At 39.9% G+C, this 26,489-nt stretch overlaps 2 protein-coding genes across 4 annotated transcripts in view; both read left to right on the top strand.

Annotated features, from left to right (window-relative positions):
• The window catches only part of TNPO1 (transportin 1), a 61,858-nt gene extending 59,506 nt beyond the window's left edge, over positions 1 to 2,352 (top strand). The window contains exon 24 of the mRNA XM_063453752.1: positions 133 to 2,352. The gene's annotated coding sequence lies outside the window, so the exon portion shown is untranslated. The remainder of the gene's footprint in view (positions 1 to 132) is intronic.
• Positions 2,353 to 16,262: 13,910 nt separating this feature from the next.
• Positions 16,263 to 26,489, top strand: part of FCHO2 (FCH and mu domain containing endocytic adaptor 2) — a 112,241-nt gene continuing 102,014 nt past the window's right edge. For all 3 annotated transcript variants that reach the window (XM_063453750.1, XM_063453751.1, XM_063453749.1), the window contains exon 1: positions 16,263 to 16,438. In XM_063453750.1, the coding sequence (XP_063309820.1) occupies positions 16,406 to 16,438 (33 nt within the window). In that variant the 5' untranslated portion in view covers positions 16,263 to 16,405. The remainder of the gene's footprint in view (positions 16,439 to 26,489) is intronic.

Below are 26,489 nucleotides of genomic sequence, written 5' to 3'. Positions count from 1 at the left end.
AATGTGTGTGTGTGTATATATATATATATATATATATATATAATCTATTTTTTTTTAGTGTTCAAATTGTACAGCTGTAAGGTGAAGGCATGACACATATAACATCTTTTTTATTTATTTTTTATTTTTTAGGTCCTTCAGTCTGGGAGACAGCGGGGGAGCCTCTGCACCCAGGGAAAATGCTACCCTAATACAGGGGGGAAGGGCAAACCAGTAGGAAACAGTACAATCCCAAAGCCTACTGGGAGGGGCGGGAGGGAGGTGTTGCCGTCACTGTATTAAGTCGATGTTGGGAAACGTTTAAATGTCTGGAGCCTTGGTGGGTGGAAATATGTCTCCTTTACAATTCTGCACTGGATGTGAAGAAGCAAACAAAGAATATAATCTCCAAACAGCACATTCTGGTATATGGGGAATTGTATCAAAATGAGAACCTTATAACGGGACTCTAGGGGGTTAAGTAAGGAAAAATAATTTTTTGCACACGTTAGAGAAAATCTTATGGGGTTATAGCAGTAAAAGGCATTTATTTTAAAGCAAAAGGGTTGCCTAAATGTGTCTCACTCTAATTGGGAGTTATTGGTGTTTGCATGTTAATGAAGACATACACAAATGAAGTCAATGCAGAGTTTAAAAAAAAAAAAAAAAAATGCAGCTTGCTATGCGTATTACAAGCAGGTACTTACAGTCTACAGCTCAGCTGCCTGTCTGGTGAATAAAGATCTACTGCATAACGTGACGCCCACCAGAATGCCAAATTTAGTGTTTTTGTTTTTATTTATTTATTTTTGTTGACGGGAAGGAACACAAGGAAAGAATAAATCCTTAGTTTTTAGTTTACAATAACTCATTAATACAGTAATTATTTTTTTATAAGTCCTCTGTAATTAGCGATACATTAAAGTCTCTGGCATTTTTGATATCTTCAGTGCTTGGATACCATAGCATTGCCATGCAATGTTGATTTGGTTTCTCCTGAAGCTTGAAGAGATTTGCAGTCCAAGGTTGTCACAGTGATAATAAACCTAATTTAGAGGGTGGGTAGCTTGCTTGCACCACGTGGTAAGATAGGCAAACATTGACCTGTATGAGACTTTCCCCCCCGCCCTCTTTTTTTTTTTTTTTTTTCTCTCATGTTGCAGTTTAAGAATTCAATATAGCCTTGCATTTGAGATGTTTTTACATTTCTTAGAATTGTATTTTTAAGAAACTCTCTGGCTATACAGTGCTTCAAACTATAGTTAAAACGTAACCCTTTTCCCTTTGCCAGAAGTGAAGGGCTTGCTGAGCCCCTGGCAAACAATTCTGGCTGCTAAACAGGTTAGGTAAAGTATCTCTAGCTCCTGTTAAGAAGAAGAAGAAGAAAAAAATCTAATCAATTATTGTATTGTAACATAACGTGGAAAGCTGATCTACCTATACAAACCCCCCTTTGCCTCTGTGCTGTCAGTGTGATGTGCTTTCTGCATGGTTAAATACTAGTGATTTTATGATAACTCGGAATTACAAGGCATAAGAACAGTTTAAAAGAATGCATAAATAAATGTTGGCGCAAATTGGAAATGGTAAAGTTGGAGGTAACCAACATGTTGCAATCTAGTTGTAGAACTGCAACTCCCTTGGTGCTAAAGGCTGGCAAAGCATCATGGGAGTTGTAGTTCTTAATCTACTGGGAAGCTACTAATTGGTAAACTCTGATAGTAATTAAGGTAATTGCTATAATTCAGTGTTTATTTCCACTTCAACATAGTACATTCAATTTTTTTTTTCCCCCTTTCAAAGCATGATCATTAAACCAATAAGTTGACAGATGTGTCGCAGGGTATATGCACTGTATTGGCGCATGTTGGTGGCCCTTTGTACCCTGAATACACATTGGGGTTAATGTTTAAAAGCTATAGAATGATTGATTTTTTTTTTATTTTTTATTTTTTTTTGTTTTTGTTTTTTTCAACCCCTCCCCCACCTTTTTGTTTTGTTTTTTTAATTTTTTTATTTCTATTTCATTTGTTCAGCTATTTCTGTTGCTTTCTCCACCTGTAATCCTGTGAATAAACCCTCGTTAATTTAACCTTTTACTTTTCTTTCCATGTGTATTTTCTTATGTACTGTGAATGTGAAACTTTAACTGCTGGCACATTAAATAATGTGTCCTCATAAAAGTGCAAGTCTTTATTAATTCATATAGCCTCAAAGGTATCCCATGATGATAAAGAACCCAACCTCTGCAGGTCAGAGCCCCAACCCCCGCTTTCAGTTTCATTAAGCGGAGTTTAAATGTGTTAATAGAAAAAAAAGCCATACCATTTTATTTTTAATAATATATAATTTTTTTTTTCTGTATTAGTGCTTTCAGAGTCAAACATTTGTAATCAATTTTGTAAAATAAAAGTTGCCCAATTTGCATGGTTTTATTCCTCTTTTGAAATGAGCAAGAGCCATTGCACTTTATACTGAATTATGACATGAAAAATGCTCCATTCAGATACTGGGTAACTAGATGACTTTAGTATGAATGTCTTTACAGAGACGTTGAATTGTGATCCTTTTTATATTTCTAAATTCACCTGTACATCATCCACACCCAATTACATGTTGGATGATTAAATAGTTGCCAATTTTAAGAAGAAAATGTGAAGAAATAATTGAGGCTACAGTACAGTATGTTGTACAGGAGTAAAATGCTAATGAACAGTGACCATAAGGTGTGAAAATTGTATAGATGATTGCAACCCAGTCCTCTAGGCACACCAATGATATATATATATATATATATATATATATATATATATATATATATATATATATATATATATATATATATATATATATATATATATATATATATATATATTTGGTAGTTTCCAATTATTTCCTGTGGAAATACAGGCAAATACCTGGACTGTTGGTTTACTTTGACGACTGTATTGGGAACTATTTGTATAGGTTATTCCAAGGGTAGGAACTGCAGATGTTGTGGACTTAATTTCCCCTGATGCTTTGCCAGAATATCTGGAGTGCTGAAAGTAATCTACCCCAGGGTTATTCTAGAACAGCCAGTAAAGTGAAGTATCATGGGAGATGTAGTTCTAGGACAACACATAGACTACTTGTTGGCTACTGCTGCCCTAGATTGGCTAATTTTACGGTCGTGAGCCAAAGCCAGATGTAAAAGATTAGCTATGTGATAGCTTTTTTTTTTTTTTTTTTTTGTAGAAACTAGGCAACAGTTTACATTCCGATGCTCATTTACTAAATTGGGGCATGCGTTAAAGTCACGTTATGATCTTTAAAAGTTTTTTTTTTTTTTTTTTTTTTAACAACGGTTGCACTCAGGTATTAATGATCTGATAAAGTGAATATTGGCTTTTGATCTATAATTTCATTTTTTGTGAAGCTGGGAACTTTGCCTGACTGCTAAATTCTGCAAAAAAAATATATTTTCCTTCTTAGTTTGAAAGCAAAGTGACTGTAGTGCTTTGTTCATTGGTAAAAGTTATGCATGGTATAGGAAGGTGCTTAATTTTTCTGCAGGGATTTGAGACGCTAAAGAACTTCTTGACAAAAAAAATTGCCATAATTGGTATTTAAAATAAATCCTTTCAACCGAAAAAAACTGTGCTTTTTTAGAGTAGTTAGTTGAATTTGTAAACCAGTATTGCGCTGAATAGAGGCAATTACAAATATTGGTCAAATTGGGAAAACAATAAAACCATTCAAATACAAAATTGATTAAAACAAAAAATAAAGATTGCTATTCTAATGGGTATTCCCATCTGAAAAGTTTTTTGTTTTTTTTCTCCTCCTCATTTCTCACTTCTAGCCTTATTGGACGGCTCTGCTACCATTCGAGCCATAATGAGTGCAAGAAACAGGATTTCCTGATTACCGATCAATAGTTCATTGATTCTTGCATCATGGGATATACATATAAAGCATCTTACTATTGTGGTCTGGTCTTGACAGTTCTTGAATGTCTATGGAATGTTAATAGAATTGTGGGTCTTGTCTTGTTACATTCCAGTGTTTTCTGCCTCTTGGCATGCTCAAAGCACGGCTTAAAATGTCTGTCTCTCACACTGAATAAAGTGCTGTTAGTGTGCTAAACTACAGAAACAGCCACTGCTATGTGATGTAGATTTTCTACTTGAATATTTTTTATGTTGTAGGAAACCTCAGGAGGTCTGTGTTTACTGTTTTTTATATCTACCGCGATTTTATTATTTTTTTCCTTTTTATTTTTATTTTTTTTTCCTTCTAGCCTTCCCTGTTTTTGAAGGACAATAACCATGGTATAAAAACTGCCTCTCAACCTAAGTTGGTAACAGAAAGCATTGCCTATTAACTATAAACAAGTTTCATAATTAATTCAAAAACTCGACTGGTGTATCGATCAAAGGGTGTTCTAAACGAATGTTCATAGGTTAATACTTTTTCATAGACTCTTACACCTAAATGGTGTTTACTATATGCATTTAGCATAAACACATTAATATGCTTTGTGTGAATAATTGCAAGACAGTGTATGAATTGAAATAAAAGTGCTGTTTGATACTGTACCTGCACTGTGTACAAGGCCAATTTTCATGCAGAGCACCATAGCAACACTCGTAGATTCTCCCCTTACGTTTTTTGTTGTTGTTTGTTTTGTTTTTCTTTTATACACGTGCTTGTCAGAGGGTGATCTAGTTATTTAATTATGGCACTTAAACCTGGAGAAAATGTTGGGAATCTTAATTAGCTGCACACACTCCATTTGGTTAAGAACGAACATGTTTCTGCATTAGGAAAGTTGTTAATATATCATTTTCCAACTGCAATAAACTGCAAGGTATTAAAGAGTAACCTATATCTTTTAAGTACACATATAATGAGAAGCTTTATTAGAACTGATCATGTTTAGGAATCCCACACAATGATGTGATGAAATTTGACAGGACATGTGCAGTGAATTAAGCAGTACAGTTTACTTGAGAATTTGAGTTCAGCAGTTTCCTCCAAAGCATATTACGTGATAACCATACCTATTACTGTGATCAGTGTATTATTATTTTATTGTAACTTGTTTTTCATCTTTATGCTGCAGGTAAAAATATTCTGCCTACCTAATATACTGTGACTATATTCCTTTCTTATAATTGTCCCTGCAGAATTTTTTACTTAAAGGAACAGTCTAATATTGTTTTTCACCAAGTGTTCCTTTATCTGTTTAGTTTAAAAAAAAAAAATGTAAACATGCCTATAATCTAGTCTCAACAATTTTCTCACTTCAGTCAAGGACCCTTCCATGAAGTCATAAAGCTTTATGGCTTTTATCCAATGAAATGCTTCTTATAGAAGTACTACGGACATGCACCACATCCTTGGCAATCGCCATCATCCGACAATCCACTGCTCACAGAGTAGCATTGGATGCATGTTCATTGTCTGCATGCATGTAGATTCCAGGGCTGAGTTTTAGTCTGAAGCCCTCTAGTGGCGGTCTCAATGACAGTCCCAAGGCCGTAGGCATTTCAAAAAGATAGTGGTGTGGTTTCTCAGAATGGCACAGTTTTCAAAGCCGGGGCAGCTTCTTTGCCCCAAAATCACTTCATTAACCCCTTCAATACCAGAATAGAGTATAAACTCTTATTTTCATGTATTGTGAAGTATATCTAGTCCATAAACCCTCATTTATATTCTAGTTATGATTATCAGCCTGTAGAGGAACACATTTCTCTGCCAGAAAATTTAAGCTCACCCACTACTTTCAAATAGTACCCGAGTTTTCAATGCGTGATACCATTCTTAGTCTGGGAGAGGGGAGGAGTGAATGGACTAATTTCACTGTTGGCATTACATTATCAGTCCAGACCTTTATTTTAGAAATATGATTTTACTGGATGTGGGCATTATGCTTAAATGCAGACATTCTTTTTACATTCTGTTGCAATTTTTTTAGTAAACTGCACTACTAGTAATGCCTTCAGGTCCTTACAAATGACCATTTTTTAGATATTTTTCACATCTACTGTATGTGAGGAAAAATAGAATTGACTTTTTAAGTTTGCTTTTATATTAACATTTCAGACTCTGTGTGAAGTATTGTAAAACTTTTGATTTCTCAAATATTTTTTTTCATAAAGGATGAATGAAAAATTAAAAATATGTTGACACTTTGTTTCTCTGCACCCCCCCTTCTCCTACAAAGTTTGCAAAGCAATCGGTACACAAAATTACTGTTATGTTTATAGGCTAGCTATGCATTCCTTGCTTCAAATAGATGGTATGCTAATAGTTTTTTTTAATCAAAGTGCTCAGTAGTGAAGCGGGTAAGATGAAGTGATTTTGATCTTTAGGCTGTCCCTTTAAGCAGATTATCAACAAAAAAAAGGGACTGTTGAATGCATTGTGTGTGTAAAAAAAAAATAAATAAAAAAAAAATGTTTTTTCCAAATTATAAAGGTCACTGCACATAGTGGTATAACCAAAATTAATTATTAACGGAGGCTAGAGTTAGTTAAGATAGCTACCCTGGTATGAAGAGGGACTTTTAAATGTGAATTACTGATAAGAATGAGGGATATAAAGCATTAACCTGTTTTACTATTAATGGATTATAGCTATAATAAGATCAATTTACTGCCTACATGTTCTAGAACATGCCTAAAGTTCTATAGGCAAATTGTTTTTTTTTTTGTCTTTTTTTTGTTTGCATCATTAAATATTTCTGTAAAATCACCACTGGAACCTATATACATATACATATACATACAAAAAAAATAAAGCATGCCTGTCAGTCAGTCCTTGCTGTGCTCCCTGCTATTTTCACATATAAATGATATAAGAATGACTAGAATATTTTGGTGATTGCCCTAGATTGTATCGGGGTCCTTTTAAAAAGGGTTTAGAATACTTTTTCTTATGGGCTTCTTTTTGGCACTAAATTGGGAATAAATAGCCATGTTTTAATAAACCTAATCGAACACTGTGATTTAAAATAAATACATTTTAAAAAAAAGTTTTATTAGCCATGGGAAACCAATCAACGTGATGAATTTTCAAAAGAAGCAATATCAATAAATACCTATAGTGCAGTATAGGATGCCTTTTTTACACTTCATCTGTGGGGGCAAAAAATATCCTTGGCCGGTACACATCTTTAGGCCTGAGAAGTGGTAGTTCATGATTCAAAGTGTGGGGCAATTTTATATATCAAAAAGGTTGCTCTTTCTGTTAAAACGGTTAACCATAAATGAATTCCCTTCAGCTGATTACATCAGTTTATTGGAACTTTCTGGTAGCAACTTAGGTTGTATGCATTTCAAAAGAAAAGCTTTATATGCGATTTCTTTATTTTTGACCTAACAGAATGTTACCTTTTAGACTGGGATATCCAATATTGCCTCTTCAGCAGGTTGGATAGGTTACCTAGAATTCTGTGTCAGCTGTTGAATGGCAGAGAATTTTTGGGAACTATGTCCAACAGCTGGTGGGTCAAAATAGGTGTTACCCTTGTATTAAGCATATATTGCTAGTGAAAATGTATGGTCTTCTTACATGGAGTAATTTGTTATTTCTCAGACATTTGCCCCTGCTTATTGACTTTCACTTTAAATAAAATATAGTTTTAGTTTTTGATAAGCTGCTGAATTTTAAACGTTTTTTGGGGGCCACCAAATATTTTGGATCATGCAGAGAATATATATTGTAATGTAGTAATTTTTGTATTTACATTTGTATGATGTGATAATAGATGTGAATGTTAATCACTGCTTGGCTGTGTTAATAAAATTGTTTAAATACATGGTGTAAATTGTTGTTCTTAACTATCAAAGATTACTGTGAGCTAGAGTAGCAGGCCTATCAGATATACTTGAGGGGGGGATGCTTGTGACTTAGGGACTGTGAAGGGAGGTATATGGAATGGCTAGAGCTGTTAAACGAATTCTGCTGCGGTTTGCCCTCCACACTTTCTAGAGTTGGGGTTGGAATAATAATAGTGAGGCTAAATTAGTTCCTAACCCTAATTTTAAACCTCACCTAAATCCTAAATATACTCATCTGCCCTCCACCCTTAGGGTTAGAAGAATTGAGTGACGCAAACAGTGTTTGAAACCGGTTAAAATTAAAAAAAGAAAATTAAGGTTAGGAACTAATTTAGCCTCACTCAATAATTTTTTTTAACCCTAGAAATAGTGGAGAGCAGAAACCATGTAAGGTCTGAATTTTAGGTTACTTCAAGCCCTACCTTTAGATGTCTTGTTATCAGAACAGACACTTTCATAGTAAATTGAGACATTGAAGAATAAGTTTGTGGTAGTTCGACAGATAACGACTTAAAGGAACACTCTGGACACCAACAAAACTGCTTTTGATAGGTTGTGCCCCCATACTCCTGCTTCTTGTTAAAATGTCTTTAATTTGCCTAATGGACAACTGTCACCTAAACACTATTATTATAATTATTTATTTTCTTTTAAATGTAATAATTTCATCAAGTTTTGATAGGAAATGGATTCTTTGTTAAAGTATAAGTTAAAAAAAACCAAAACAAAAAAAACCTCAGCCCTACCTTTTAGTAAATGACAGGATCATATACATGTTTCAGCCATAAACATGCCCCTTGGGTCATACAGTGTTTGAAATCAGACAACCTCTGCACATTGCAGTGACACCAGGACTGTCAAATTCAAACACTGTTTTCTTTTTAAAGGACACTCTAGTCACCAGAACCACTACAGCTTAAAGGGACACTATAGTCACCCAGACCACTTCAGCTCAATAAAGTGGTCTGGGTGCCAGGTCCCTCAGGTTTTAACCCTTCAGATGCAAACGTTATGTTTACATTAGGGGTTAATCCAGCCTATCTATCTTCCGGACATCCACTAGAGGCACATCTGCGACGTTGGAGGCATATTATGCCTCCACCGTGCAGAGCGTCCATAGGAAAGCATTGAGAAATGTTTTCCTATGGACACTTTGAATGTGTGCACAGCACTTGCTGCGCATTCGGCTCCGGTGACGTCGGACGGGGAGAGGTCAGGTCACCGGTACTGGATTCAGGTAAGCTGCTGAGGTTTTTTTTTTTTAACCCCTTTAGCGCCATGGGAGGGGGACCCTGAGGGTGGGGGCACCCTCAGGGCACTAGTGTTAGGAAAACCGCATTGTTTTCCTGACACTAGTGATCCTTTAATCTAAACGCTTCCTTTTCATAGCTGCCTAGTAACACTTCTAGGTGCCACCACTAAAAATGCTTTCTATTTCAGTTCTGCATTGTGTGCAGGATTGACGTTTGGAGTTTGCTGAACGCTCTAGCAATGCATTGGTTTAATGCATCTGTATGAGGAGACGCTGAGTGGTGTATTGCCATGCATGCACAATAGTGATTTTATTTTTGAGTGGGTTAAGCAGGCTTTTGGTTGCTTCAAAAGCTAAACATTGTAAATTGTGACATGCGGTAAGTGTTGCTTTATATATGTAATATCCAAGCTGTGGCAGAAAAGAAACCTACCCATGGGGAGGATGGGCTCTCGGTGTTGGTAGTGAATCTTGAGAAAATGCTTAACCTGTTTCAGGCTTAATGAATCTTACTAATTACTAAGGCAAAATTTCTAAAAACAAACAATATAAGCATACATAAAACTGGCTAAGCAGCCATCAGTGGCTATGGTCAAATCATACCAAAAAACAAACTACAGTTATTTGATGGGGTGGATCAGTGTCCTTAATAAAACGGCTACATTTCTATTCGAGACACCTATATTTTAGAAAGGGAAAAAAATGACATGACAAAAAAAGTTGGATGATTCTCTATGAGGGATATGAAATTCAAGGGAATCTGGAGAGAGAATATAATGGAGACAATAGTGTAGTATGTATGGACTTGAGGTACATAAAGAGAGGAATCTATATGTAACACACTCACATGGTGCAGAGCCTGAAAACGATAGGCTCAAATCACAAGCGCAGGGGTGTTTTAAGGCAAACACCAAGCCTCTTCAATGGTTTAGTAGCAATCCTCAAAGAAAGGGAGAGATAAAGGGACATGGACCAAAGTCCTAGTGTGTTATCCTCAACCCAGAGTGGTATCAAAACAAATAAAATGCTTGCTCACCTTTTTGAGAGCCAATACAAACTGGGCTCTCAGTGTGATAGGTAGTGTGCCTTTAAGAGGGCACTGCTCTTCTTTGTAGCAGGAAAGTAGATGCAGGTCGTAGGCTCAAATATATAAAAAAACTTTTTATTTAAACACTTACATAAAATATAAATAAAAAAGTTCCCATAAAATTATGGTGTAAAAATGAGTCCTCTTCCGAACTCGACCTGCATCTACTTTCGACCTGCATCTACTTTCCTGCTACAAAGAAGAGCAGTGCCCTCTTAAAGGCACACTACCTATCACACTGAGAGCCCAGTTTGTATTGGCTCTCAAAAAGGTGAGCAAGCATTTTATTTGTTTTGATACCACTCTGGGTTGAGGATAACACACTAGGACTTTGGTCCATGTCCCTTTATCTCTCCCTTTCTTTGAGGATTGCTACTAAACCATTGAAGAGGCTTGGTGTTTGCCTTAAAACACCCCTGCGCTTGTGATTTGAGCCTATCGTTTTCAGGCTCTGCACCATGTGAGTGTGTTACATATAGATTCCTCTCTTTATGTACCTCAAGTCCATACATACTACACTATTGTCTCCATTATATTCTCTCTCCAGATTCCCTTGAATTTCATATCCCTCTTTTTTAAAAGGGTGAGTTTATACATTACATTAGCGCTCCACTGGGTTGTTTGTTGTGACCTTTTCTACTTTCATTACCCCACTATTCTGCATGTTATTGTGTTAAGGTTGGAGGTACCTTCACGTGTGTCGAGCTGCTTAGCGGAACCAGGTTCTTCACCAAATTACAAATTTGAGCGCCTAGGAAAGCACGGTTTATTTGTTATCACTCCTTGGATGATTCTCTAAGGCTGGAATCTGCACCTTAAGCCAGGCTTCCCCAAACTCTGGCCCTCCAGATGTTGCTAAACTATAACTCCCATGATTCTGACTATATTTCATTCATAGAATCATGGGAGTTGTCGTTCAGCAACATCTGGAGGGCCGGAGTTTGGGGAAGCCTGCCTTAAGCAATAGGAGGGTAGGCCAAGTGATAGTCTCCGAAATTATTTGTATGTGCATCTGTGAGTCCAATTGCCATTAAAGGAACACAAACCTGTATTCCTGACCCTATAGTACAGGCTTCCCCAAACTACGGCTCTCCAAATGTTGCTGAACTACAACTCCCATGATTATCCACTTATCTATTTAATTCATAGAATCATGGGAGTTGTAGTTCAGTAACATCTGGAGGGCCGCAGTTTAGGGAGGCCTGCTATAGTGTTTAATACACCATTTAAATGGCTTGCCCTCCCTTAGCCCCTCAAAAAAAATAATTGAAAACTCACCTTATTTTCAGCCCCGCGCGGGTCTGCTGATACTGTCCCCACCCTGATCTGCCTCCTTTGTGACATCAGAACTGCCTCCTTGCCGATTTCAGCCAATTCAATGCTTTCCCTATGGATTGGATTGGATTGGATGAAATCGGCAAGAAGGCGGAATGGGGATGGGGCCAAACACCATTTTGGCCAATCAGCACCTCATAGAGATGCACTGAATCAATGCATCTATGAGGAAAACTCAACATTTCCATGCAGAGGGTGGAGACGCTGAACGGCAGTGCTGCCTACTGTGCAGCACTGCTCCAGGAAGCATCTCCAATGGCCATCTGAGGAGTGGCCACTTGAGGTGTCCCTAGGGGGCAATGTAATTAAAATATGCCAGATGGCAATAATTATACTGACCAGAACTGCATTAAGCTGTAGAACTATGACAGCAGCTATTGGAAGTCAATGGGGGATGCAGAGTGGTGTGTGCCGTTATTCTGTATCTCCTATGGCCACCAGACACTGCCATTTGACTGATATAGTAGGGAAAAGACTTTGCAGAGTGGATCCAGAAGGATAATTAGTTTAAGAAAATAACGAAAGCAGCTTCCTGCAGCATTACTCCATTGATTCGCTGTGACACGCCTTTTCACAAAACATCTTTGATAAACTATAGGTTTGCAGCTCAGATCAGAATGTAAATTAAACCCAAACATAACATCTACTTTAACAGTAATTCCTCAGCTACATTTTTATTTTAATACAATACCGCACACCTGCACTTCATAATCCGGTGACAATTACCAAATTCGGTGGGTGCAAGCAAATCTGCAGCAATTGCCTGGATACACTTGGTGTCAGGATTACATTATGTGCTTTTTCATCTGAATCCTATACAAGTATAAGATTTGTAAGATTTACAAATTAACGATTTTAACCTGAATAGGGGCCAAATGCATCTACAAATGATCTTTCATTGGATTTTACGGTTTACCCTATTGTCCCCACCTGTGGGAACAGGTAGGGGCTATTTGATACAATAACGGGGGTTATGTGTCCTTGCTACAGACTGAGCTCTCATAGCGGGGAAATCCCTATATGGGCTTTCCCAGAATATGGCAGCTATTACATCTGGTGGGAAAACTTCCCATGTTATGCAATATCAGTAAGTGGGATCTTTTCACCCTCCAAGCACTGGCCAGCTGCCAAATAATTAACCCTAGCACCGCCAAAAGATATTTTAACTATTTACCCACTGTCTGCTAGCGCGATTTAAAAAATAAAAAAAAATTCCAAGCCCGAAATTTAAGCATTTGGTCTGGGTGCCTATATTGTCCCTTTAAATGATGTACACCCATATGAGGTGCTGATCACATGCTCCACTCCTGGACCACCAGGGTCCCTGTTACGTCCTTACTGGACAATCAGAGGTTTTAACCCACTCCTGTTCAAGGTAAGCAGGAGAGGGGCAAAAAAAAAAAACCTGTTTGTTTTTTAATTTTTTAATAAATGAGGAAGCCACCCCGAACATCTGACGCTTATTTTCCTCCCACATAGATTCACAACACTGTCAGCCCACCCTCCCAACACCCTGTCAACAATCCACATACACAAAGCCTCGATCACATTCAGAAGCCTTCAGCAGATGCGGAATGATGGGAAGACAGTGGGAATTGCTAGTTAGGAGGATAACTAGAATCGGGCAAAGAAATAGTGGGCATAAAGGCAGAAAATTAGGGAACATAAACAGATATGTAGCATGGCAGAGATAGAAAGATACTTAAGGGTTACTCCAACCAAAAACACTGGTCCCAACATTTCAAAAGGCCCAACGGGGACACTTTAACTTTAGGGGTGTGGTCAGGAGCAAGGCTATTCTGAGAAATTTGAACTGACTTACTAATAATTTATGGAACTGTAATATGTTAGAGTAAGAACAATGTATTTTATTTACATGGAGAGATTTCTGAGCACATTCATTGTAGTTTAAAGATACATTACTGGGAGTATTAATTTTGTATTGCTCTGTTGTATACATCAACAATGTGGAGCTCCTACAAAAGAGGGACATTACAATAGAATAGAGGGGTTTGGGCTTCAAATAGGGACTGTGCCTTCTAAATAGTAACCCATTCTACGCTGGCCTGCCTCCCCACTCCAACTGCAAAAAAAGAAGAGAAAAAGCTTAAAGGACCACTATAGGCGCGCAGACCACTTCAGCTTAATGAAGTGGTCTGGGTGCCTGGTCCAGCTAGGATTAACCCTTTTTTCTGTAAACATAGAAGTTTCAGAGAAACTTCTATGTTTACCTATGGGTTAATCCAGCCTCTAGTGGCTGTCCCATTGACAGCCGCTAGAGAGCTTCCGCGCTTCTCACTGTGATTTTCACAGTGAGAAGATGCCCGCGTCCATAGGAAAGCATTGATAATGCTTTCCCATGGACTGGCTGAATGCGCGCGCAGCTCTTGCCACCCATCCAGCCTGAGGGTGGGGGCACCCTCAGGGCACTATACTGCCAGGAAAATGAGTGTTTTCCTGGCACTATAGTGGTCCTTTAAACTTACCTCTTTTCCCTTGCTGAGTGCATGTAGTCCCTCTGCCCAATCATCCTTTCCTGATGTAATTCCCTTTTTTTTTTACGGAGGGGGCAGGGAGGACAGATGTGTTGGCATAAAGGGGGCTGTGCTGCCATTGGCTGTCTGGCGAAAATATACGATATGTGCAATGCATCAGATGCCAATTTTGCACAGAATTGATATGGCGGAGTTACATCTCCAGGAACAAAGGGATTCATCTTTATATGTGCAGCGTTTCAAAGTGAAACGCTGCTGCTTATTATTATTATTATTTATTATAATATTTATAAAGCGCCAGCAAATTCCTTAGCGCTGTACAGTGGGTGGACTAACAGACAAGTTGGACGCACAGGAACAGAGGGGTTGAGGTCCCTGCTCAATGAGCTTACATACTAGAGGGAGTGGGGTGACACAAATGGGAAAAGTATTCACTGAGTGCTTAGTAGGTTATTTTTCACAGTTGCAGAAAAGGAATCAGGGTGCGAGGAGGGAAAGCTGCTAACAGTTTAATTGATATGCTTTCCTGAAGAAGTGAGTTTTCAATGATTTTTTTGAAGGAGTGGAGGCTTGGTGAAAGTCTTACGGAAAAGGTAAGGGAGTTCCACAGGTATGGTGCAGCCTTGGAGAAGTCACTGAGAAGGGGGATTGCAACAGTCAAGGCAAGAGAGAACAACGGCATGGACCAGCACCTAAGCCGCTTCAGGTGTTAAATAGGGGCGGATGTGAGCTATGCTTTTGAGATGGAAACATAGAAACATAGAATGTGACGGCAGATAAGAACCATTCGGCCCATCTAGTCTGCCCAGTTTTCTAAATACTTTCATTAGTCCCTGGCATTATCTTATAGTTAGGATAGCCTTATGCCTATCCCACGCATGCTTAAACTCCTTTACTGTGTTAACCTCTACCACTTCAGCTGGAAGGCTATTCCATGCATCCACTACCCTCTCAGTAAAGTAATACTTCCTGATATTATTTTTAAACCTTTGTCCTTCTAATTTTAGACTATGTCCTCTGGTTGTGGTAGTTTTTCTTCTTTTAAATATAGTCTCCTCTTTTACTGTGTTGATTCCCTTTATGTATTTAAATGTTTCTATCATATCCCCCCTGTCTCGTCTTTCCACCAAGCTATACATGTTAAGATCCTTTAACCTTTCCTGGTAAGTTTTATCCTGCAATCCATGAACCAGTTTAGTAGCCCTTCTTTGAAGCGGCAGGATTTGACGATCGACTGGACATGAGGCATGAAGGAGAGGTCGGAGTCAAAGAGAACCCCTAGGCAGTGAGCCTGCGAGGTAGAGGTGATGGTGGCGCCATTGACGTGGAAGAAAACAGACAATGGTGTTGCAAGACTTGAGGGATAAAATAAGTTCTGTTTTGGACAGGTTGAGTTTAAGGAAGTGAGCAGCGATTGAGTTGGAAATCGCAGAGAGGCAGTCAGAGACATTTGTCAAGATAGGCAGGGGAGGACAGGTAGATTCACATGTAATCCACATATAAATTATAATGGAAGCCAAAGGAGCTGATGAGTTTACCAAGGGAGGCAGTATAGATGGAGAACAGTAGGGGACCAAGGATTGAACCTTGGGGGACACCAACAGAGAGGAGTTGCGTAAAAAGCAGAGCCAGAGAAATTAACACTGAAAGAGCGCTGGGAGAGCTAGGAGGAGCACATACAGGCTTCAGGCACCATGACCACTTCAAATAGCAGCAGTGGGCATGGTGGATTTAGCTCTGATTAGCCCTTTAACCCCTTAAGGACCAAACTTCTGTAATAAAAGGGAATCATGCCATGTCACACTTGTCATGTGTCTTTAAGGGGTTAAAAAGGGGACTTGGAGAAAGAAGGAAGAGAAATAGTGGCAGAGGGTGCAACTAGGGAGAGGAAAATGAGTGTATAACCTCTTCATAACCAGAGTACTACATGAAATATAAAAATGAAAAAAAATCAACCGGATCAAACTTTTCCTGCAACAACTAAAAACCAGTTCAATAAAGGAAGAAACTATAAAAAAAAAAAAAAAAAATCTGCTTTGCTTGACTTCCCCTAATGCTCCCTTGCTGTTCCCTTTTTGCGTTTCCTAATAAAGTTTATTGAAGCCAAAAAAAAGGAGTGCGAGAAGAATAAGTGCCGATCAAAACAATGTAAGCCGCTGGTACGGGGGCGCGCACGCTCTCAGGGGGGCGCGCACGGCGTGTGCTTTCCTGCCCTCGGCTTGTCCTGGCTGCGCATGCGCGGTGTCAGTTCCAGCAGCAGAGGGAGGAGGAGGAGGAGGAGGAGGAGGGGGTGGAGGTGAGGGACACAGGCGGTCTCCATAGCTCGGGAGAAGAGCCGTCAGGGGACAGTAATACGGAGCCGGCCAGGCCCAGGCCACCTTGGAGAATACACCGCGGGAGGCATTGTCCCTCTGCCCTCACCGGCACCATGGTCATGGCGTTATTCGTGGAGACTTTCTGGGTGAGCTCGATTTCCTTCCTGGCCGGTGTCCGGCCTCCCATTCCCTCCCTGTGGGCACCTCCTGGGGATCCCAGGCTGGGGCTGGCAGCTCCACCTAGCCTCCCAGGAACCCCCTATCACTTTAATTAGCGGCTGGCCATTGCATGAAAAGGGCTGCCCTGCACAGTCTGCAAGAGGAAAACAATACAACTTAATAAAGGCTGTGCATTGCTCTGGGACCCCCTTTCCATGATTTAATAAAGGCTGTGCATTGCACTGGGGGACCCCCTTCCCATGATTTAATAAAGGCTGTGCATTGCTCTAGGACCCCCTTTCCAGTATTTAATAAAGGCTGTGCATTGCACTGGGACCCCCTTTCCATGAATTAATAAAGGCTGTGCATTGCACTGGGACCCCCTTTCCATGATTTAATAAAGGCTGTGCATTGCACTGGGACCCCCTTTCCATGATTTAATAAAGGCTGTGCATTGCTCTAGGACCCCCTTTCCAGTATTTAATAAAGGCTGTGCATTGCACTGGGACCCCCTTTCCATGAATTAATAAAGGCTGTGCATTGCACTGGGACCCCCTTTCCATGATTTAATAAAGGCTGTGCATTGCACTGGGACCCCCTTTCCATGATTTAATAAAGGCTGTGCATTGCTCTAGGACCCCCTTTCCATTATTTAATAAAGGCTGTGCATTGCTCTGGGACCCCCTTTCCATGATTTAATAAAGGCTGTGCATTGCACTGGGACCCCCTTTCCATGATTTAATAAAGGCTGTGCATTGCTCTAGGACCCCCTTTCCATTATTTAATAAAGGATGTGCATTGCACTGGGACCCCCTTTCCATGATTTAATAAAGGCTGTGCATTGCACTGGGACCCCCTTTCCATGATTTAATAAAGGCTGTGCATTGTTCTGGGACTCCCTTTCCATGAATTAATAAAGGCTGTGCATTGCTCTGGGACTCCCTTTCCATGAATTAATAAAGGCTGTGCATTGCTCTGGGACCCCTTTTCCATGAATTAATAAAGGCTGTGCATTGCACTAGGACCCCTTTTCCATGATTTAATAAAGGCTGTGCATTGCTCTGGGACCCCTTTTCCATTATTTAATAAAGGCTGTGCATTGCTCTGGGACCCCTTTCCCATTATTTAATAAAGGCTGTGCATTGCTCTGGCACCCCCTTTCCATGATGCAGTCATAGATTTCCCCTCAGTAGAATGTGCTTTAGGTATATAGCAGGGAAGCACTTTTCCTGCACTGGCCACCAGTTTAAATAAGTTAAAGGTTTCTTGGAGTGCGAGGTGAATCTGGCAGTGGGGGACCTAGGGCACAAAATATTGCCGTGCACCAGTTTGTACCTATTCACAAAATAACGAAAATGTAATGAATTAAAATGCACATTGCTAAATTCATGTTAAGCTAGCAGAGTTAATATATATATTTTATATATTCTTTTCCTCCAAGTCAGCTATTCTAGTTTCTGTTTGACATTAGATTAAAAAAATATGCCCCTTGAATGAATCATATTCATTCATATATGAATTAATCAGTGAATTTAATACTTAACTGCAAATTAAATATATCAAATTGTGTGATTTGGAATAATTCTTAATGTATTTTCTGTAGCCTCCTCTTGGCCATGGCCGCCTATGTTAAGCAGAATGGAATGTCGTTAATAAGAATATAGATAGATCTCCCGTATGATTTTTGTTTTTTATTTGGAAATTGGTAACTTGGTATTTTCAGTTGGCTACAAGAACATCTATTGTACCTTATTCATAACTACTAACATAACCTCAGTTAATAACCCTTAAATATGAATTTACCTTGAAATATGGACAGTGTTTTTCTTACTCGCGCACATCAGTACTTGCTGGTTTTTGCAATGCTTATTCTTGCGTTTTTAAAGTTGAAGACAAAGATGATTACAAAATAAAGATCAGGAACTAACTTACCTTCAAAATGTCATTAAATGCAGTGTTTAGTTGGTCTTTCTGCAGCTGGAAGAGAATGTATCCCATAAACATCTGCATAGCATGGGGTTTATAAGAAAAGTAGTTTGACCCCAAGAGCTGGTCCACTCATTGTAAAGGACAGGGTGGTACTGCTGTGTAAATTGACAGCAGCCATACTGCATCTGCTGTGAATTTACCCATGGCTCCGTTCATTAGAACTGGGCTATGTGTACAGCGCTATGGAATTTGTTGGCACTATATATAATATATAATAATAACATGTAGCCCTTAGCAGTCGTCTGCAGTTCATCTACCACTTTGGGGAGGAGATACTTCAGCTCAAGTTAAACATATTCATTTGGACAAGATGAACACAGGCAGTCTGGAATACTTGTTGGGGCTGCTTGATTGATAGCTTTGTCTGGCAGGGCTAGAGCTGCAGCAATTTTACAAATTGCTACAGTTCTAAGCCACTCTCAGAGAATTGGTACAGGGTATTACATGTCCTTTTAATTTGTTATACTTAGCGTGACCCTTTAAGCAGTGATTTTGACAGACCAATAGAATCAAGCACAAAAGGTAGAGAATGCTGCGCAAATGAGTGATGATTTACCTAGATGCACTAAATGCTTTTTAATTATATTTTACAAGATGCCAGCAAGCCTTCAGCCTGGCGGAAACACAGTTAAAAGTAAAATAACCAAACATTTGGGTTGTCATAGTTAGCTGTTATTGAGTTAGATTATGTGAAATTCTCCTCTACCAATAACTGCTTATTACATGCCAGCAGAACATAATGGAAAGCATGGTGCACAACAGATGGAGTGCCACGTCTTAGTGTGTGTATGCAATCTGCTCTTCAGTGAATTTATCTATGGCCAACAACTGTTACATTATTTAACGTCTCAGTGGTCTTGGTGAGATAGCGCAGTGGTTAGAACTCCAACTACAGGATCTCCGTGTTTGGTTGTTCCTGACAAGGTCAGTGCCTTTCAGCCTTCCAGGGTAGATAAACTGCTACTATCCAGAACACTTTAATATATTAACAATTTTCAAAAATTGAGTCACAGAAATAGATATATATGAGATATACCGGAACAAAAGGAATAGAGAAACTTTACTTTAAGCAAATTTAAACTGACTTTGATATTTTTATTACGTGTGTGTGTGTGTGTATATTGTGTGTGTTTTTGTGCAGCTGAGGAAACTTTGGAGATTGATTACAATACATATTGTGTCACACCGCAGGTGGTCAAATAACCCTGGAAGCTTTATTATATGTTGTTCAGGGTTGTAAATATTTCTGCTGACACCTATATTTCATTGACGACCGTGGCTATGCATTACATAGCCCCTGCTATAAACCGCTTTATCACATAGCTGAGTTATTTTGTGTTGTAGCTTATTTTGAATAAGTAATGAAGACTAAACCATGTGTCTGATCTTGCATTACTGTTTATGTATAACAGGCCATGAAATATAAACTGCCCAAGTCCCATGATGTTAAGGCAAACACTTTATTAATATTATTATTGGTATTCAAATAGTGCCAACTAATTCTGCAGCTTTACAATATTATGAAGGGGGGGGGGGGGGGGAGACAATTACACAATGACACAGGAACAATATGTAGAAGAGGTCCCTGCTCAAACGAGCTTACAGTCTACAGGAGGTGGGGTACAGAGCAGCAAGGGTGACAGCCACCAAACAAGGTGGAAAAGTTGCATAACTGGAGGAGATAGTGGAGTATGGCTCTTTAGGAGAGAGCAAGAGACAGACTCAGGTAAGTATAGATAAGTTACTCTTTATGGAATAAGAACATAGTTTGTTGGCCACCTCTGCAATACATAAATTAAAAGCTGTGTAGTCTGGGCCATGGTTCTTACTGCTTTGTGTTTAGAAGTTGTTATTGCTTATTTAGACTGTTATAATTGTTAATATGCATGTTCAGAAAATAAAGAGGTGTTTTGTTCTCCCTGCAAAATAAGAATCTTGAATCTTATACTTGGTTTTTATATAGCATTATACGCACTTTAGATATTTAGACAGAGTGGATCTGAGATCTGTATAATTAGTCATCGCCTGTATTATTATGACTTTTGGCATTTATATAGCGCCTGCTTAATCCTCAGAGCTTTACAATATTATAAATGGGGAAATTAAACAATAAATGAGACAATTACAAAATGTTACAGGGACAGTAGGTCTTTAAGAGCCCTGTTCAAACGAGCTTACAGTCTAAAGCAGGGGTTCCCAATTTTTCTAGTGGCACCCTTTGACATAGTGTATCAACTGCCTCCCCCCCCCCCCCCCAACAAAACCCAAACAATATTGCGTTGTTGCATAAACCTTTTTTTTTTTTTTTTATATATGTGCTGGTGTGTGTGTGTGTACATATGTATCTGACAGACAGATAAACACACACACCTTGACACACAGATGCACATACAGATTCACACACATTGGCAGATATACACATATGTTTATATTTGCTGTCACCTAACCTCTTTTCTTTCTTCCGTGCTGCTGGCTGAGGATGGTGTGCCAGGTCGGCAGCTGCTCACTCTGCTGCGCTTCCTTTCCCTCCAGCCGGTGCGCTCTGTCTGGGAGGAAGTGCTGTCACTTCTTTCCAGCATCCCATACTACATGGGCCTGGTCGCGGTCTTAGACTCCCGCAGCGCCTTACCGGACGCCTGTTTAGCGATACCATCATGTGGCCCTAAATGCTTGGGCCAACCGACGGGCACATCGCCGCGGAACCCCAATTTTGTTGGATTCCGCAGAACACTAATTGGGAAAGCCTGGTCTAGAGACAAGATATTTGCTATACACGAGCTTTGTTAATTGGGATCTAATTATATTTTAAATGAAATATGTTATTTAAAGAAAAAAATGTTTTTCTGAATGAGGTCTTTATTAAAAATGTATTGCATTTCTTTGTATGTGCTGTAGTATTGCAAGATCTGTGTACATTTTATTGTGCAAATTCCTTTGCATAGTTGTACATGTGAACTTTATCGTTTTACTAGGCTTTGTGCAAAACCTTTTGTCCATTAACTTCCTAATATCTTACTCAGCAATTTACCGGGAGATAGCTTGGAAACATTTGTTTTGCATTTATTGCCATCATTCCAAAGTTATTTTGTACAAAGACTGCAGCCATGATGTTAATAAAATAAATACTATATCAATTCTCATAACTTATTTTTAACATGCTAAGTTTTTTTTTTCTTAAACAAAACAAACTTGCTTTTTTTTCTATAGAAACAATAATGAATTTTTTTTTTTTTTTTACAAGCGTTTGTTATGCATCTCTACAATGCATTAAAGGGGTTTAATGGAATTTATTGATTGCGTGTCACCAGAAACTCTCAGCCAATCCATCTAAAAACAGGCGAAATCATTATAAATAGCGTGGAAGGGGAGCTTCTGCTTTAGCAATATCGCTAATGAGGGGCCAGCACACAGTTTGTTTCAAGCTCATTGAAAACTGACACACAATTGTAAGATGGAAACAGAGAACTCTTCCGTCCAAAATGAACATTACAGATTCTGCTGGTTATGGTCATTAGAGGGTCCCTTTAACTTGACTTTTTTTTTCTGGGACTGCCCTTTGAGTTAAAACATACATTTGGTTTGGGTAACTCCCTTTTAATCACTTCTAATGAGTGCTGCCTCTTCAGCTATTCTTTGGAATAATTGTCACTATTAGTATATTTATGATTCACAAATGCTTGTCCTGATGAAACACTGTACTGTGACAAATCCTTTATTATGTTGATAAACTCCATGCACTACTTAACCTGCAGTGTATTTATAGTGCAAACATTTTTAATGTGTGTACTTGGTTTTACCTAATTGAGGCAAATCCATTTTTATTGTGGGAAATCTTATCAGAGTTTCCAAATGCACCATGTTTTCCCTGGACACTTCTCTCTTCTTTATATTGGTGGGGGAAGTGCTGCCTGATTGTAGGTAGCATTCATATACAGCAGAAGGTAGATTAAATAACTCAGAGGTCTCATATGCTCAGTTTGTGGTGCAATTTACTCAGGCGCTCACTGTGCCTAGCGGGGGGTCGTCTACACCTTGCTGACAAGGCTCAAAGGGGCCAAAACATTTTTACGGGGTTACTGTATATCTCGTGCACTTTTTGGATTTTGGAGCTAAACTGTGCTATTTCTGGGATCAATCGAATATGTAAATGGTATAGGTTCTCTTCTATCTGTAATGGCACTATTGAGCAAAAACATTTGAGACTTGAGCGGGTACATACCGAAGGGCTAGTTAATGTTGTTTGTCTAAACTTTTGCAGTTCTTGTATTCCCTTGGTTTTTTTTTTTTTTTTGCAAAAGGTGAAATATGTGATCATGGCTTTTCTTTTGGGATTCATCCTTCAGGTATCTTTGTTGTCTACAGGGCAGCACTTTTCATATGCTGTCCATCAGCATGTAGAGATGATCAATGTTCAGGATATTTGAACATGGTGACATCAAGCAGATCTAGTCTTGACATATCATTGGTTCTGAAGGAGTTAAAATTAAAAAAATACTGTAGCGTTAGGAATACAAAATTGTATTCCTAACACTAGAGTTTCCGTCTGCTTCCGTGCCCCCTCCACCCGGTTATTAAAGGGTTAAAAACTTTATTCACTTTCCTCTTTCCAGCACTTAGGCTCTTCGGTGCTAGATCAATCTCCTCCTCCCTTGAAGTCACAGCGATGGGGGGAATCTAATGCACATGTTCGATGAGTGTCCTGCATGTATTACACCTTCCCTACAGGAAAACATCTAATAAATCCTTTCCCATGGGAATTTTGAATTCCTCATGTAAAGTGTGAGGATGTCCAATGTCATTTCACGATGTAGGCTAGCTTAACCTTGGAATATAAACACTGCACCCAGACCACTTTAATACGATGAAGTGGTCTGGGTGCCTATAGTGTCCCTTTAACCCCTTAAGGACACATGACATGTCTGACACGTCATGATTCCATTTTATTCCAGAAGTTTGGTCCTTAAGGGGTTAAAGGGATACTCTAAGCACCAAAACAACTTATTGAAGCAGCTTTAGTGTTGAGGCCACACCCCTGCAGCCTCAGTGCTTAATTCTCTGCCATTTAGGAGTTAAATCACATTTGTTTTTGCTTATGCAGCCCTAGCCACACCTCCCCTGGCTGTGACTCACATCCTACATGAAAAAATGATTTCATTTTCAATCTGGTGTGACAGCAGTGTGTTTACTTTAGATGGTTTTTATCTCCTGCTCTGAAAATTGAACTTTAATCCACACAGACTCCTGTAGGCTATTAACAGAGCAGGAGATAAGAAATTCTAAAACCAACAGACTGCAATAAAGGAAGTTTAAAGGAACATTATAGCATTAGTTTTACTAATGCTGCAGTGCTGCGTTAGCTGTTTAAAGCCATTTAGGAGTATCCTACCTTTTCTCCCCTGCACCACCAGCCTCTTCTCTGCCGTCGCACCTCCATTGCCTTGAGATCATCCAGACCAGTTTATTTAATTATAAAGTATTTTACCAGTAAGGGTACGTTGAGATCGCTCTCGTTTTCAATTATGTCATGTGCCCATAAAAATAAAAAATTCCATTCCTGATGATCTCAGCCAATCCAAAGCTTTCCCATATACAGCATTTGGAGTCTAGTGCGCATGTGCTGCAAAACACCGAGCTGTCCAGTTAGAACACCGGGCTGTCCAGTTAGAACACCGGGCTGTCCAGTTAGAACACCGGGCTGTCCAGTTAGAACACCGGGCTGTCCAGTTAGAACACCGGGCTGTCCAGTTAGAACACCGGGCTGTCCAGTTAGAACACCGGGCTGTCCAGTTAGAACACCGGGCTGTCCAGTTAGAACACCGGGCTGTCCAGTTAGAACACCGGGCTGTCCAGTTAGAACACCGGGCTGTCCAGTTAGAACACCGGGCTGTCCAGTTAGAACACCGGGCTGTCCAGCTAGAACACCGGGCTGTCCAGCTAGAACACCGGGCTGTCCAGCTAGAACACCGGGCTGTCCAGCTAGAACACCGGGCTGTCCAGCTAGAACACCGGGCTGTCCAGCTAGAACACCGGGCTGTCCAGCTAGAACACCGGCTGTCCAGCTAGAACACCGGGCTGTCCAGCTAGAACACCGGGCTGTCCAGCTAGAACACCGGGCTGTCCAGCTAGAACACCGGGCTGTCCAGCTAGAACACCGGGCTGTCCAGCTAGAACACCGGGCTGTCCAGCTAGAACACCGGGCTGTCCAGCTAGAACACCGGGCTGTCCAGCTAGAACACCGGGCTGTCCAGCTAGAACACCGGGCTGTCCAGCTAGAACACCGGGCTGTCCAGCTAGAACACCGGGCTGTCCAGCTAGAACACCGGGCTGTCCAGCTAGAACACCGGGCTGTCCAGCTAGAACACCGGGCTGTCCAGCTAGAACACCGGGCTGTCCAGCTAGAACACCGGGCTGTCCAGCTAGAACACCGGGCTGTCCAGCTAGAACACCGGGCTGTCCAGCTAGAACACCGGGCTGTCCAGCTAGAACACCGGGCTGTCCAGCTAGAACACCGGGCTGTCCAGCTAGAACACCGGGGCATGATCTGTACACCAAAATCAATCCATTAAGCTAAAGTTGTTTTGGTGCCTTTAGTGCCCCTTTTAACAGTAGCAAAGCTTGAGCTGATTTGTACGTAGCAGACAATCTATAAGATTTTAGTGGCGAAGAATGGGGTTTGGTAAGTGGTGGGCTTTATGTGACTGTTAATTTCTGTTTTTAACAGTGAGCTAATGGTGTTTGGTTTAGAAACCATATTCTGTGATTTTTTTTTTTTTGCCTGATATAAGATGACTCCACTTATGGTTTGATGTTCACTTTGCCATCGGGCGGTATAAAGCTACAGGATGCATATGTGACAAACCTTTTCCCCTTGTCAGCATTCCATAGCAAAAGAGGGGGGAAACACATTAAACGTTTAGAAAGCTTGAAAGCCACAATATACAGTGCACTGTGTGCCGCGCTTAACACCTAGTAGAATAAAATGGACAGAAAACCCCTTCCTGGGTTCATATTGCAAACCTAGTATGTCAGTGAAAGAAAATATGATTATTTATTTGGGTCCATCCTGCAAGTTTAAATCATATGGAAAACATAAGGTTGTATTCATTCATTTCTATACACTTAGTGTTCGTTCTGGATATTTGTGCTTTAGAAATATCTTGTTGGATGTGTAGTTGTAAAGTGCTGAGATTGCGGACTGTTCTTTAAAGGAGCAGTCTAACATAAGAAACCCAAATCATGCATTTCTAAAATGAATGTTCTCCTGTCTGCTTAGCTCAGTGCCTCTTCAGCTCGCTGGACTTACTACAGCTGCCTCTTGCCCGTAATAGCATTATTTTTTATTTCTGCCAATCCAGTGTTTTTCCATTGAGAAGCATTGCGGTGGGGACTATTGTGCATACAAGGCAAACAGCATCTTCTCATAGAGATATGTCCAAATCCGCCTCTATGGAGAGCGCTCTGAATGATGAGGCCAAATGTTACTCCTGCAAAGATTGCAGGACCAGAATAAGAAGCCTCTATAGTTAGGGGTGGTCTGAGAGACAGCCACTGGAGGTGTCCTAAGGGACAAATACAAACCTTGCCTTTTCACAGAATAGGCAGTGTTTAAAGGTGAGAGACTGCAGGGACAATCTTTTTGCACCAAAGCCACTACATTAAGTTGTAGTGGTTCTGGTGCCTAGAGTGTCCTGTAATTCTGAGAAAATGGCACATTTACAAAAGACAAAGCTTTAACTGCTAGTGTGTCTAGAATGAAGGTTTTTTTCATTAATGTGTGAATTGTGGGATTTCGAAGTGAACATGTTTTCATCCATCACTGTAGGTCAGGATTTGAAATTCATTGGTTCACGATTTAATGATGAACCTTGTCAAAGTATCTAAAATGGGGGTGCTTGCATTAGACCTCCCTCATAGGAAAACCTTATTCAATGCTCTCCCATAGGGAAAATCTGACGCTGGAGGTCCTCATGCAGAGCGCAAGGACGTCCAGCGTCAGATAACGGACCAAAAGTGGTTTTCTGGTAGACAGCCACAGAGGGCAGACTTGGA

The sequence above is a fragment of the Pelobates fuscus genome, chromosome 5, assembly GCF_036172605.1.
Source record: "Pelobates fuscus isolate aPelFus1 chromosome 5, aPelFus1.pri, whole genome shotgun sequence".
NCBI classification, from domain to species: Eukaryota; Metazoa; Chordata; class Amphibia; order Anura; family Pelobatidae; genus Pelobates; species Pelobates fuscus.
This window is presented reverse-complemented; position numbering and strand designations above follow the sequence as displayed.